The sequence below is a fragment of the Plenodomus lingam genome, assembly GCF_022343315.1.
Source record: "Plenodomus lingam strain CAN1 chromosome Unknown contig_5, whole genome shotgun sequence".
NCBI lineage: Eukaryota > Fungi > Ascomycota > Dothideomycetes > Pleosporales > Leptosphaeriaceae > Plenodomus > Plenodomus lingam.
Genome location: NW_027093957.1, coordinates 1,799,239 through 1,812,635, shown reverse-complemented (window position 1 = coordinate 1,812,635; position 13,397 = coordinate 1,799,239). Strand labels below are relative to the sequence as shown.

Here is a 13,397-nt window from a genome sequence, read left to right as displayed (position 1 = left end):
TAAAAGAATGAACCAAAGAATAGACTGAATAGTTTCTACTTGTCAGCCCTGCGCATCTGCGCCAATATCGCCTTGCCCGATCGACTCTCATTCGGCCGCCCCAACTCCTGCGATATCCATTCTCCCACTTTTGCCAGCTTCTCGACATCGACGCCCGTCTTCGCCCCTAAGCTATGAAAGCAGTGTACCAAGTCCTCCGTCGCCACATTACCCGTCGCCCCGGGACTATAGGGACACCCACCCAGCCCCGCAACAGCGGCATCAAAAGTGCGAATACCATGTTCGAGTGCGACCACGGAATTCACAAGGGCCTGGCCGTAGGTATCGTGAAAGTGGAGGGCGAGATCGCTCTTGTCGATGCCGGCTGCGTTGAGGGTCTTGAGGAGTTCGGCGGTCTTGGGCGCGGTGCCCATGCCGGTTGTGTCGGCTACGGAGATTTCGTCTGCGCCCATTTCGAGCAGACTGACTGCGAGTTCGGCGACTTTGTGGGGGTTGACGTTGGGGCCTTCGTAGGGGCATCCGAGTGCGACGGAGATGTAGGCTCTGACGTTGACGTTCATTTCTTTGGCTTTTGCCATGATGGGTTCGAAGCGTTTGAGCGACTCTGCGATGGAGCAGTTTGTGTTCTTTTGTGTGAAGGCTTCCGTCGCGGCGGTGAAGATGGACAGCTCGTGTATGGGATCTTGGGAGGAGGTGGTTTGGGCCGGGGCATCATTTGTTCCTGGGGATGGTGGAGGTGTGGGATACGCATCCTGGCCTGAGTTTGACTTGGCCTGCCAGGTGGAGAGGAAGTTGTCGAGGCCTTTGACATTTGGCAGCAGCCATTGGTAGGTAATCGGGCGTGAAGATTGCGGCGCACGATTCAAGACGTGTTCGAGAATCTCGGCAGAATTCGCCATCTACACGATGAGTGACATCAGCTGAACGTGTTCCTTTCCTTTTGAGGGATTCCATGGTCTTTCACCTGTGGGGTCCATTTCGGCGACACAAATGAGCCTGCTTCGATGGTCGTCAATCCAGTCTGCGCCAGCCTCTCCACTAGCTCAATCTTGGTCGCCAGAGGTATCGTCTTCTTCTCATTCTGCAGTCCATCTCTAGGCCCAACTTCTACAATGCGAACGTGGTCTGCACGGCTACTGGCGGCTGAGGCGAACGTCCTTTGCCGGCACGGATGGCGAGCAGCAAGACGCGCCGCGCGCAGATAGGTAAACTTCGAGGACATGGTAAGCACTATAGCAGCAATGGGTGTGGCAATATTGTAGGTCCCGTCAGGTAGCTCATGGCTGCCTTGTGGAATTGAGGTTTGCGGGGAACATTCACCGAGGCAAAGCTTAGGCCGAGCATGGACCACTTCCCAAGCAATGGAATCGTGGGTCTTGGCACTGATCTCATAGTCCTCGAGGTTCAAGTCTACGAATTACGACTGCGTTGTTGCATCTATCTTCGTGGCGTACAGACTGGTATCCCGAGGCTGTGCGGTAGATAGCTGGTTACTACAAAAACCTCCATCCAAGTCCGAATGCGATCGGACATGGTTCTACCGTCCACTACACAGGAACGTGCAATAGCTTCTCGCGGCTTACCGAAACTTGAATTTGAACATGAGTTCATGAGTTCCTCAAAACCTCTGTGCCTTGGACCCTTTACTACCTACTCTAGCGGACACAGGCTCAAGCTCTCCCCACTTATGATCGCCTGTTCAGACGCTTAGGGACGGCGTGAGATCGTGTTGACTGTTCCGTGGCCTGCATGGCATCGTCAGAACTCTAAAGAAAATCAAGACGACTCGAGTTTGCTATGCAGATCTGATCATTCTCCAAGACTGCCCATCATCCGTCATCTGAACAAGCAACGGCCAGGCGACTGGCGGCGACTGGCACCTCGTTCGAAGGTCATGCGATGCAGCCCATGTATGTCTTTCATCATTCATGCGCACCATAGCTTGACCGCTCTTTCAGGAACTGGCTCGCAGCTCGGCGGTCTTGCCTCCCCATGTCCGTGTGCTCAGTTGCTGATTTTGATTTTTGAAACACTTGGGTCGACATCGACGCCAGGCCTGCCAGCTCCTCGACGTCGGTGCCGTCCGTTAGTGCAAGGGCTTCGGGTGGAGAAACGAAATGGGCCAGCAGTGACCACAACGCCTCGGGGCCAGAATGGACGCTCGCTGGCCGATGGCACCGGGATTTGAAAATGGCGTGCTTGTCAAATTGAACTCGATAGTCACCCTCTTGTTCGTATCTGACTCTATTATTTGCATGCGAGCATGTCGATAAGAAAAAAGATTTATTGATATTTGGAGATGAGTTCTCCATGAGGGAACCAATATGCGCGTGCATTCGAGGTTGAACCATGTCCATGTCCGCAACGGGCGGGGATGGCGGACAACAGGGGAAGGCTGTGTACAGCACAATGTCCAGCAGCTGCTAGGAGAATAAATGACGCCTGCGAGGCAAGATCTTGCGGCGGGCGGAAGAATTGTTTCGGCGCAATGGTAAAGTGGAATTGGCCGACCCTGGCGGCCCTGTTCGCTTGTAGGGAACAGTGGTATTGAAGAAATACGGGCAAGCCTAGAAGAGCCGAAAGAGTTCACCAGCACCGATCGGCGAGGTTGTTGGACCTGTATACGGGTCCCTTGCGAGGTGTAGGTAGGGATGGGTAGAAGAAGATGTATAAAAAGTACATGGGACATGGTTACATGCGGATCTCTTATCAGTTCGTCAGGTTCCTCGGTCGCCCTGGCGCCCAGCGGCCATATCCGACATCCGGATGAGGCTCTTTCCAAGTCAAGCTCCGTGATGGTCCCCGTGACTGGTCTCTCGTGGACTGGTGCAGAGCCTCTGGTGTGGAGACAAAAGTCACGGCGCGTAATTCACATTTGGATTGCGAAACAGGTACATGGTGTTGGTCCACAGACAGGGACATGTGAGAGAGGCGGGTTATGTGCAGGTCTCGTATTTTCCCCGTCTCCCAAGTCAACCCCGCACGTTGGTGGATGACGGGAGGCGGCGCATTGGACGAGTAGGTAAGTTGGAGTACCGTAGTTCACTGGATGGTGTTCACTGTGGACGGCCTTGCCGTTGATTTCCCGGCGAAGGAAGACCCTGTTTCTGTCTAGGCCGGCAAGACATGTGCTGACGAGTTGCTGGAGAGCTTGTTACTTGAGACAAAATCGCTGAGTGGTTGGCAAGCAAGTGAACTTGGCTGGCAGTGGGCAAAGTACCTAGAGCGTAGGTGGAATGGTAGCCAGGTAGCGGTAGATGTGATGCTGCACGGGTGCCGAGGTGCGTCCCATGAAAAGGCTTAGCTCACGTGCAAGAAGCCCCCTCCCTGGGCCTTGTGAGGGTACGGGTACTATGTATGTAGGTATGTAGGTACTAGGTACTCCTGCTGGGTTCTAGGTTCTAGAGTAGGTACTCCTACTGGGTTCTAGGTTCTAGGTTCTAGGTTCTAGGTAGACTAGGTAGACTGGGTATGGTAAGTTGAGCTACGCACCCTGGGAATCCAGTTGGCTAGGACTTGGGTCATCGGTGAAGGCGCGAATTGCAGGACGAGCCCGTCGTAGGTAAGAAGAGGTCCGACGGCCAGGCTGCATCCAACCTGGAACCAGTGCCTTAGGCCGCTCAACGTTGGACGGGAGATGAATGTGCGGCAGGGCGTCACAGTGCCCAAGGGCCACGGCATAGTAATGGCCCGACATGGGGGCTGGCCCGCTGGCTTGCGCCATGGAGGTGTGTGTGTGTGTGTGTGTGTGTGTGTGTGTGTGTGTGAGTGAGGAGATGGTCAAGCGGCGCACACGACGGACGCAGAAAACCAAGCTCTGGCTGTAACCTGTCCTGGATGGGAAGGGCAGAGGAGCACGGCGAAGGCGAGACAATCAAACAAACTGCAGCTGGGGGGCGGTGCTGTGTGTGTGTGTGTTGTGTAGTGTAGTGTAGTAGTGCTGTGCTGTGCTGACGGTTGAGGGTGCTACCTTGGACGTGCTACCTACTGTATACCTACTTACCAGTACGCATGGCCCGTGAGTCGTGGGGGTTGTGAGAGAGGGAGAGGAGGCATCAGAGGCGTCAGAGGATGACAGTGGTCATATCGCCTTCTCATCATCAGGCGTGCATGAAGGGCTGTTATCACGACGAGGTCCACGAGAGTGGCACCGCCAAGAAGAAGGAAGAAGAGCAGAGCCGGCTGGCAGCAGCTCACGCAGGACCGGGCAACAAAAGACAGCGCTGGCACTGGAGCGCGGCGGTGCCAGACCAGACCAGGCCAGGCCCTTGACAATCCCAGTTGGTGCTTGCATCTTGCATCATCCATGGATGCAGGCAGGACTCGATGTCATTGTAATGGAGGGAGCGTCTGTCCAGTCGCGTGCAGCAAGTGCATACAGATTGGACTACACCCTGGCAGCCCATTACCGATGAGCCTAGGTATGGTACCTTGTAGGAGAATACATGGCGTAGGGGTTGTGAAGTGAAGACGCTACTAGTATACAGCAAGAGAGACACGGAGAGAAGAGAGAGAGAGAAGTATGGCATCTGCAAATGGTAGAGTATGACGATACGGTACATGTGGGAAAAGCTCGCATCAGCATGTTGGTATGGTGATTCCAGAGTCAAGATTAGTAACAGTAGACTTGCAGCCATCTTGCAGCCAGCCGCCAACCGAACACACGGCCCTTGAACTGTTTTGGAGAGAGAGAGAGAGTGTATGTACTCTACAGTAGGTAGAGTACACAGTAGTAGGTAGCAGGTAGACCTTTTGTTAGCCTTTCACCCCTTCCACCCCCGGACGATTAGCTACCGTACCACCTAGCCTGGCCTACCCTACCCTTCCCTTCTCTACCCTACCCATATCCAGACCCTACCCTCGCCCTCTCAGTGGCAGACGACCTTAGCGTCTCCGAAGTTTAGTGGCCGGTGGCAGATCGTGCTTGTCCATGGCAGTGATTGGTGGAGCACGTGTGGCGTCCCAGCCCTCTCCGTCCTGCAGAAAGCCCACCACAGCCCACTGCAAGCCCACTTCAAGCCCTCACCACTCCCCTCCCCTCTCCTCTGTCGCCATCCGCTATATCCAAGCTTCGACCCCCCCCCCCCCCTCCCCCCCGGCGCACTACCGCATTTTCCACGATGTAACCCGACCAGGACGGGCTCCGTCCCTGCAATGCGCCGTCTTCGTGTGGGGTGTGAAAGTGTGGTGGTGATGGCTCCACCCTAAGCCTCCAAGGGGACACCACCACCACCACCACCACTATCACCCCCCAGCACTTCCCAAAGCCTTGCAAGCCGCTGCAAAGAACATGCGGGCACCTGGCCGACTCGCTACAGGCTCCATCCTTATGCGCATCTCTTCAAGATGACCTCCTCACTCTCTTAATATCCTAGCGTTCAAAATGTATGCCGCGGTATTGACCATCCTATGACTTGGCATCCCCCCCCCCCTCCCCCCCATGTCCTTCTGCCCTGTTCACTAGGGCCCTGGCCTTATCAACGACCGGGACCAAGCTTCCTTTACCCGTACCCGTGGCCAGCTAAATAATACTCATCCACCGTCAAAAGTGCTGCTTCTATGCTCCATTGAGTATTGCCCCTCGTTGTTTCGTCAATCTGCCCCCTTACACATACCGTCCACGATCCACATCCTGCAGATGCAACACGGTAGAATACTGCAATAGCACTATCCACTCTATACTACCATCCACCACCATCATTATGGCTGCTGTCCCCTCAACCGCCACCGATCCCATCGAGATCAAGAAAGTCGACAACGCCGCCAACAACGCTGCTGCTGCTGCTGCTGCTGCTGCTACCGCCGTCCCCAGGAAACGAAGAAGAAGAGCACCAGCCACAGGAGCCACCGAAGACTGCTTTGCTTGCAAGAAACGTCAAGTCAAGTGTGATCGTCGTCGACCCTACTGTGGCCAGTGTGTTGAAATTGGAAAGGAATGCTCCGGCTACCGTACCACCTTGACCTGGGGAGTGGGCGTCGCCAGTCGTGGGAAACTGCGGGGCATGTCTTTACCCATTGCAAAGTCTCCGCCTGTCACTGCCTCACAGGAGCCAAACAAACAGACACGAACAAACTCAGTTACCGCTGCTAGCTCACAACAGGCCACCACGGCCGCATCACAACAAGCACATGGCCACTTCAACAACCGTGGAAGCGTGGACTATGGCGCCTGCTCTCCACCGAGTCCTACCAGTCCAAACATGTACTCTGCACCGCAAGAATATCGCTATCTTGGTCCTACCAGCCCGATCCCAATTCCATCGCCCTCTACACCCATGGGCTTCCCAATGTCCCAACAGGGGGACCATTTCGAGTACCTCATGTCAAATCACTCCAAAATGGGCCAACAACATCACCTGCACCGAGGACCACTCCAGAGGCTACAGACGACCCTCCGTATGCCCTTTGACGATAATGGCATGTCTGCCTCGTCTGCCTCGTTAGGCACCTACAGCGACAGTGACTTTCCCTCACCTAGCGAGTTCCCACATACCCCTGTTGATGAGTTCCCCTTTGCCGATCCATCCATCCCACGCTACTCGTACGGCTCACATGATCATGGCCAGATGGGTTCACTGGACAATTACTTCTTGCACGAAGCCCCCCGCCTGTTTCCCATTGCCGACGACATGAGCTCCAGCGTAAGCTCCGACCAGAGCATCCACGACTACGCCGAAGTGAGCTCGTCGACCCAGCAAAGCATGGGCACGACTGCATTTCCAGATATTTTTGTAGAGGGAGAGATGAGCTCGAGTTTCACTGGATTCCAGCCTGGCTTCTCTTTTCTCCCGTCGGAGGGTATGTCTTCATCCTATGGCTCTGGCCCCCTGTCTCTAGACGTACTGTCGCTCACCACTTCTATTCCTCAGAGCCTTACCATCGCTTCGCCCCTTTCCCCGCGGATGCTATCCCTTCTGGACTACTACGACAAATATATATGCCCGGTACTGGTGGCTTTTGACACTCCAGCCAATCCCTACCGTATGCACATTATTCACCTAGCCATGCGGAGCGAGGAGCTCCAAAACGCTATTGCCGCCCTCGCAACCAACAATATGCGCATGCGAGGTGGCATCGAGGGACGTAGACTGTCCGTTGCCCATGACAGCCGCTTAATCCCCGCTCATGCGTACTCGCAAATGACGACGCAAGAATTGCGTGAGATGCATGGTGAAGCCTCTGGCGAAGAGAAGCATTACAAGCAGACTTCTATTGCCCTGCTCAATAGGAAGCTCATCGACTATGATGGCTCGCAGGACGACTCTGTACTCGCCACGCTTCTCATCTTATGCCTATTTCACGTCTGTGACTCGGGCTTCACCAAGTTCAAGACTCAACTGGCTGGCGTGCAAAAACTGCTGAGTCTACGTGACCGAACCATTCAATCCGATTTTGTGGGCTGGATCGAGACTTTCTTCACTTGGTTTGATGTCATGACGGCTGCAGTCAACGATCGAGAGATTGAAGTACGCGGCGACTCACTCGACATGATGAATCTGAGCGCAAATCTGGGCGCCCTAGAGCATCACTCTGGCTGCGAAGGCCGCCTGTTCAAACTCATTGCGCGACTGGGAAGACTCAACTTGCTAAGTCAAAATCGACCTGTACGCGACAACGACGACACGCCCACCTCATCACCCCGACCCAGAAAGGTCAAGGACTTTTACTCGTTCAGTTTTGATAACATGGATGGAAATGGATGGGGAACACCCATCAACGAGACACCGAATCCTTTTCACTCTGCACAGCGCGAAGATCCACGCTCTGCTTTCTGGACCGAGTGGAACGATGTAAGGGTACGCCTGCAAGATTGGGAATTTCCTTCTCCTGGAGAGCTCCATTCCACCTCCTGCGAAGCCACCTCCTCCCTACTCGCCATGTCACCTGCCCAAGCCGCCTTGTTACACATTAGCGAGAGTTTTCGCTACGCAGCCCTGCTCTACACCGAGCGCCTAGCCCATCCCACGCTCCCCGCCAGCTCCCTCAACTTCCAAAACCTCGTCTCCCAGGGCCTCTACCACATTTCGCAGATTGGCATCACCAGCTGTGTCAACAAGTTCCTGCTCTGGCCACTCTTCATCATTGGCACCGAGTGCGTGGACCCGGAGCACCGCGCGCTTGTGCGACAGCGGTGCGTCGAGATTCAACGTGAAAGCGGCTTCTTCAACAATCTCAGCGGCCTCGAGGTCCTCGAGCGCGTGTGGCGCGAGGACGACGAGTGGTCAGACGGCGATGTGCAGGTGCCCCGCCAAAACGGGCCGTTTAGTACCATGCAGCATCCGTTCCGGTGGAGAAGAGCCATGGATCGCGTCGATGGAGAGTACATTGTCATATGATGCTTTCTCCTCCTCCCCTCTTGATTTACTTTTTTTCTCATTGTATGCCGGCAGGATGAAAAACCACTAGCAGCGTACGTTATGGGATGATACATGTATGGTAGCAAAAAACGAGGCCATCTTTTCTTTTCTTTTCAACAAGCATCAACTCTGGGCATGCATTGGAGTCTTTTATTTTTATGAACTTGATCCTTGGGGATAGGACCCATGAAAACTCAAACGGATCACGGATACTACGGATATGGGTGGTTTTTTCTTCTTCTCTTCCTTCTCTGTCGGAGACATTTTCACGTGCGCAGTACGTTTTCCTGCATGTATGTATGTACAACACCATTTGCCCGATTTCTATGCGCATCAGGAAAGCATCGATATGTCGATATCTCCAGGGGTGCGCAATCGGTAGTAATCCAAACCAAACCAAAAACCATCATCAGATCACATCACATCATACCACATTATCCTCTCACCGTACCGTAGCTACCCTTAGCTGTACCGCACTCTCTGCATGCCTACCCCTCTTCGGGCTTCGAGAAAAACATGTCTCACGTGCACTGCGCTGCTCGTATCATCGCCTCACGGGTTCGAGGCACGAGGGAGTTTTGGTTCAGGGGGGGTGTGCAGCGAGTTGGAGAGAGGGGAAATGGTTGGGGAAGGGCAGGGGGGTAGCCTGCGGGTTGGGAGTGTTGGGAGTAGGGTTGGGTTTGTACAGTAGATAGACGTCGGGTAGAATGCGATGTGTCATGGAAGGAGAATGGAATGAAATGGTGTGTCGTATGCTTACCTTGTTTCTTTGCCTTTTTGCACGGTTATGGATTTCAGACCAGGTAGCTAGATGTAAGGACTGATATACTGTATTGTTGATATGTGTTGCTCTGTACATGTCATGCTATCCCTACTACAATGGTACCTAGTCTAACTCCAACCTACTCTGACCACCCACTCTCAGCACCCCAATTCGTCCATGCCAGCCACGAGACTTGCTGATCACAAAGTCGAGCGATCTGCTGATGTGAGGTAAGCTCTGCCCTGAGATTCTGGGGTTTTGTTTGCTTGTTGCTGAATCTATCTGTCTGCTCTGGTCTGACTTGGTTTGATTTGGTTTGGGTGCACCTGGGTCCCTAGCGAGGACGAACAAACAGACATGATTCGCGCGGAGACGCCGTGATGAGCGGGATGTGCATCTGCAATGTTGTAAAACAGGTAGAGGGACGCAGGCTACCGGTGAATAGTAAACTATGAACGTAGGTATCTGGCAATCAGATACATGTCCCCCTCCTTTCTCTCCGCCTAGGCTCCATCTACCACACAGCACAGTAGCATAAATACCTAGCCTAGCCCAAAAAAATCTCGAGTCGAAGAAGAAAGCAAAGTGGACTTGTGGCTGGCGGTCAAACCACATGTTTCACACACCCAACAATGCATGCATGTTGTCCACGGTCTCAGTCCGCTGCGCTTTGTGTACAATGTACCATCATAGGTACCGGCCATACCGGTAAGTCAGCAGATGGGTGGCCAGCCCCCAGTCCAACTAGAAGCGGCGATTAAGCCCCAGGGAAGGCGTTTGTTGGGGTGACATTGAGTCTCACTCTTACATGTATACATAGATACATACCATACCCACAGCTTGCATGGGCGCAGGCGCGTGTGCTGTGGAGATTGTGTACGGCAGCTATGGGTAGGTAGTGTGCCTGAAGCGGGGGGTTGGCAGTTCTTGTGCATGCGAATTATGTCAGCTACCGGTACTGTTTTGCGCGCCCGGGGAGAGGAGAGACAGGTCTCATGTGCTGTCGGTGTTGTGTAGGTCAGGAGATGCAGGGTCGAGGTTGTGGATTGTATTGCTTACACTGACGTTTGAACACTGCAGCGTTATTGAAGAACACAGCATCGACGTTGACGACTGCGTATACATTGTCAGGTAGCATATGTCAAGATCTCGGTTATGACTAGCCTGCAGTTGACCGAGCGTCGAGGAGTTTGAATTTTCCCCCGCGACAAAATGTAAGCATGAATCCTTCATCATGCCCCGGCCTAATTCCCATCACATAGTCAACCTATCTCAGTCTGCCCATACACAACACGAACCAAACCGGTCCACTGTCTGCAATATTCATCTTAAGCGAACCAAATGTACAGTGTACAACCTTACACTCTTCCATCGCATTACCCGCACCCCAGGCCCCAATCTCCGTGCGTGCATGTCCGTCACCTCCTCGGACCACGGCCACTGGATGAAAGCAAGATACAGGGCGAGACCAAGTCAACCAAACAACCCTCGCCCCCCTTCCCCCAGGCGATTATTTCGCAAGCGCACCTCGTCCTCACGGACAGCGCAGCAATGCTGCTCCGTGTTCAGGCACGCACAGTTTGAACCAATGGTGTGCACAAAGGTGAGGGGAGGAGGGGGGAGGATGCAGTATCCCAAGTTATACAGTATGTAGCTGGGCTATATTGATTGGCTTTTGTGGGAAATGGAGGAGGGGGAGAAGGGGGAGGGGGAAGGGGGAGAATGTTTGCATTACTGCATTGAGAGGTAAGCTCGGGAATACGCTCACCCCCAGGCCATGTCGCGAATCAACGAGCTGCAAGATTTGGCTGGCGTTTAACGAGCCATGGCTGATGGCAGGCTGATGGCAGGCTGATGGCGCTATTTTAGGGTTTCGAGCATGCCCGTTGTGGCGATCTGACGCCCTTGTCTCAGAGCGCAGAAAGCGGAAATGAAACCGAAGTGCCTTGTTACCGGTCTCGTTTCTGGAGGGTAACGTAGCCGTCGTGCTGGCATCGGGAAGCCTTACCACGAACTGTTACTGTACGACCAGCTGCGTAGAGTAGTGGACACGGCATTTGCACCTGCTGATATGCTCGTGCTCGCACTCGTGCCCTTCTCACCCAAGAGTCAAGACACAGCCATACAAACAGCCCAGCACACTACCATAATCCTCCGAAAAAACAAAGCAGTGTAGCCCAGCCCTGATTCCCGAGCCGTCCAGCAAATCACAAAACACCTCGGGGCGCCACACGAGGTCCCAATATCAAAGCACGTGAAAGTCTGGGGAATCACTCGTCTAAACCTCCCTGTCCAGGTGCGCAAAACAACCCATGACCCTGTACAGTGTACCAGCCGTCGCACTCTGGCTCAGCACACAAAGTAAAATCACCAGGAGGGGGGCGGGGGCGTTGCGGGATGGCTTCGGAACGGGCTGGGAGAGAAGATGAGGCCATTTTCCGTGGATTTTCCGCTACTCAGGCTGGCGCATTGCAAGTGGTGTAGTCTGTAGAGTAGTAAGGAGAAGTACACAGCATGTCCATCTCCTTAGTAGTAGCATACACGTGTGTAATATTCTTTTTGTGTGTGGAGGGATGATCACAGTAGGGGTAGTTACTATAGTGATGGTGGTGACGATGATGATGATGTTTGAGACTACTGGATCGGAGGTGACCGAAGATATCTTGGCCTGCAAACTGGCTGAGATGGTGATTCGTCCAGGCGAAAATGTACATGACGTCGTGCTAAAGTGGTAATGATTCAGGGGCAACATGGCTTTTTCTTTACTCTCTTAGCTACGCGCACATGATTTGACTGATCCAAACGACATGATTAGTCTCGCGGGCTGCGTGGCAATGGGGGAAATCTCTCTTTTGGGGGGTATTCGGAGTGCCCGAGGGCCTATCAAGCAAGGACATCTATGTTTGGTACAATTGTCAGGCGATGCATTCCTTATCTTCAGTGCGATCGGCATTGGAATGGCTGGGAGTATGGCAGGTAGAGCATTTGACTCAATGGTACCTTTGTATCATTACGAGATTGACTCGTATCTTTTCCACAATTGGGGGTATGCCTCAATACAGTTTATTGGAGCGTTTGCTAGGTAATCAGCTCAATTTATACACCTCGTATCCTTCCTTGATCTCGAGATCTATAGATCCCTGAAGGATTTCAAAGTTCCCTCCTCGTTCGATCACACCTGAGAAAGTTACCACATGTATATTTAGCAACTACGAGAGTGCTGAATGGAGGGCAATCCATGAACCTAGGACATACCACTTCTCCTATCGAGTACGAGCGTTCTCTCAATACTCGATGCTCGGCTTTTTTTCCAATGGCCATTTATTCGGCCTTGTGCGAGTCGAACATGGTACGACGCATGGGAGCCCAATGAGTACAATGACGTCCTATACAACGAAAAATGCAACATAGACCAGGAACAAGATGCAATGTCAGTCCGTCTTCGTTTCTGTACGACTGAATTATAGCCTTCAATAATAGCAGACAACTCTGCGCTCCATTCATTCAATCCGAGGCCCTTTGCATTGATCCCCTGTTCAACTAGTTCAAGCCTCCATCCTTGCCATTTTTTCTTTTCACCAGACGTCCCGCGATAGTGATTGAAGCCGATGGTTGACATGGTGGACTGCACAAAGCAACCCACGACGTCTGAGCTTCACGGAATACAAGGACCCTTAGCTTAACGTTCATCAACCAAAATCCTCCGGCACTTCTGACATCATCCAGAATCCCACGAAGAGGGCGGGCCGCTCACCCAGTTTCCCGAGATGCCTCCTGCCCAACAACCACCGAACCAGGGATTGTACATGGTGTACATCCTCTACGTAGGTACACGTAACATCCAACATACTCTACGTGATAGCCATTGCCGTGCTGTTACCAACAACTGCACAAAGCTTTCGTTTCACTGCCATTCCTTCCGCGCACACCTTATCTGTGGAGTCTGCGAACAGATCACTGTGCGAACGGCAACAATGACACCATTCCACATCGAATCCCCGGGCCTTCCCTCGCGTCTGCAGTTTCGCCCCCGCCGTCCACCGCAACAAAGGGAGACGCGCGGGACAAAAAGCAAGTGGGCAGGACTCTAGTCCACATGGAAGATCATTGCTCCGCGGTCCATTTTGTGACGATCGTGTCTAGAAAGTGGCACGAGTCATTTCCACTTCCCTGCTCGCCAGTCGCTTCGCTTCGCTATCCCCTCTCGTCCACTCCATCTGTGTCGCGATACCCGCCTGGTGAAGAAAAAACCCCTCAATGTCCACGGCTCCCAATCC

At 53.3% G+C, this 13,397-nt stretch overlaps 7 protein-coding genes across 7 annotated transcripts; 3 read left to right on the top strand and 4 right to left on the bottom strand.

Moving 5' to 3' along the window:
* Window positions 1-35: 35 nt before the first annotated feature.
* On the bottom strand, window positions 36-1,222 carry IAQ61_009231 (uncharacterized protein; the record flags this gene model as incomplete). The annotated part of the gene is made up of 2 exons (XM_003836858.2): window positions 36-899; window positions 965-1,222. The coding sequence occupies 2 exons, from the start codon at window positions 1,220-1,222 to the stop codon at window positions 36-38; spliced, it is 1,122 nt and encodes a 373-aa protein (XP_003836906.2).
* A 700-nt stretch (window positions 1,223-1,922) lies between these two features.
* On the bottom strand, window positions 1,923-2,312 carry IAQ61_009230 (uncharacterized protein; the record flags this gene model as incomplete). The annotated part of the gene is made up of 1 exon (XM_066098309.1): window positions 1,923-2,312. The coding sequence occupies one exon, from the start codon at window positions 2,310-2,312 to the stop codon at window positions 1,923-1,925; it is 390 nt and encodes a 129-aa protein (XP_065951948.1).
* A 397-nt stretch (window positions 2,313-2,709) lies between these two features.
* IAQ61_009229 (uncharacterized protein) lies at window positions 2,710-2,922 on the bottom strand (the record flags this gene model as incomplete). Its single annotated transcript, XM_066098308.1, has 1 exon — window positions 2,710-2,922. The coding sequence occupies one exon, from the start codon at window positions 2,920-2,922 to the stop codon at window positions 2,710-2,712; it is 213 nt and encodes a 70-aa protein (XP_065951947.1).
* Window positions 2,923-3,484: 562 nt separating this feature from the next.
* Window positions 3,485-3,724, bottom strand: IAQ61_009228 (uncharacterized protein; the record flags this gene model as incomplete). Its single annotated transcript, XM_003836857.2, has 1 exon — window positions 3,485-3,724. The coding sequence occupies one exon, from the start codon at window positions 3,722-3,724 to the stop codon at window positions 3,485-3,487; it is 240 nt and encodes a 79-aa protein (XP_003836905.2).
* A 1,978-nt stretch (window positions 3,725-5,702) lies between these two features.
* IAQ61_009227 (uncharacterized protein) lies at window positions 5,703-8,336 on the top strand (the record flags this gene model as incomplete). The annotated part of the gene is made up of 1 exon (XM_003836855.1): window positions 5,703-8,336. One exon carries the CDS (start codon window positions 5,703-5,705, stop codon window positions 8,334-8,336), a length of 2,634 nt encoding a protein of 877 aa, XP_003836903.1.
* A 1,628-nt stretch (window positions 8,337-9,964) lies between these two features.
* On the top strand, window positions 9,965-10,568 carry IAQ61_009226 (uncharacterized protein; the record flags this gene model as incomplete). The annotated part of the gene is made up of 4 exons (XM_066098307.1): window positions 9,965-10,011; window positions 10,201-10,251; window positions 10,310-10,334; window positions 10,383-10,568. The coding sequence occupies 4 exons, from the start codon at window positions 9,965-9,967 to the stop codon at window positions 10,566-10,568; spliced, it is 309 nt and encodes a 102-aa protein (XP_065951946.1).
* A 1,952-nt stretch (window positions 10,569-12,520) lies between these two features.
* On the top strand, window positions 12,521-13,098 carry IAQ61_009225 (uncharacterized protein; the record flags this gene model as incomplete). Its single annotated transcript, XM_066098306.1, has 3 exons — window positions 12,521-12,550; window positions 12,847-12,944; window positions 13,017-13,098. The coding sequence occupies 3 exons, from the start codon at window positions 12,521-12,523 to the stop codon at window positions 13,096-13,098; spliced, it is 210 nt and encodes a 69-aa protein (XP_065951945.1).
* Between the last annotated feature and the right edge of the window lie 299 nt (window positions 13,099-13,397).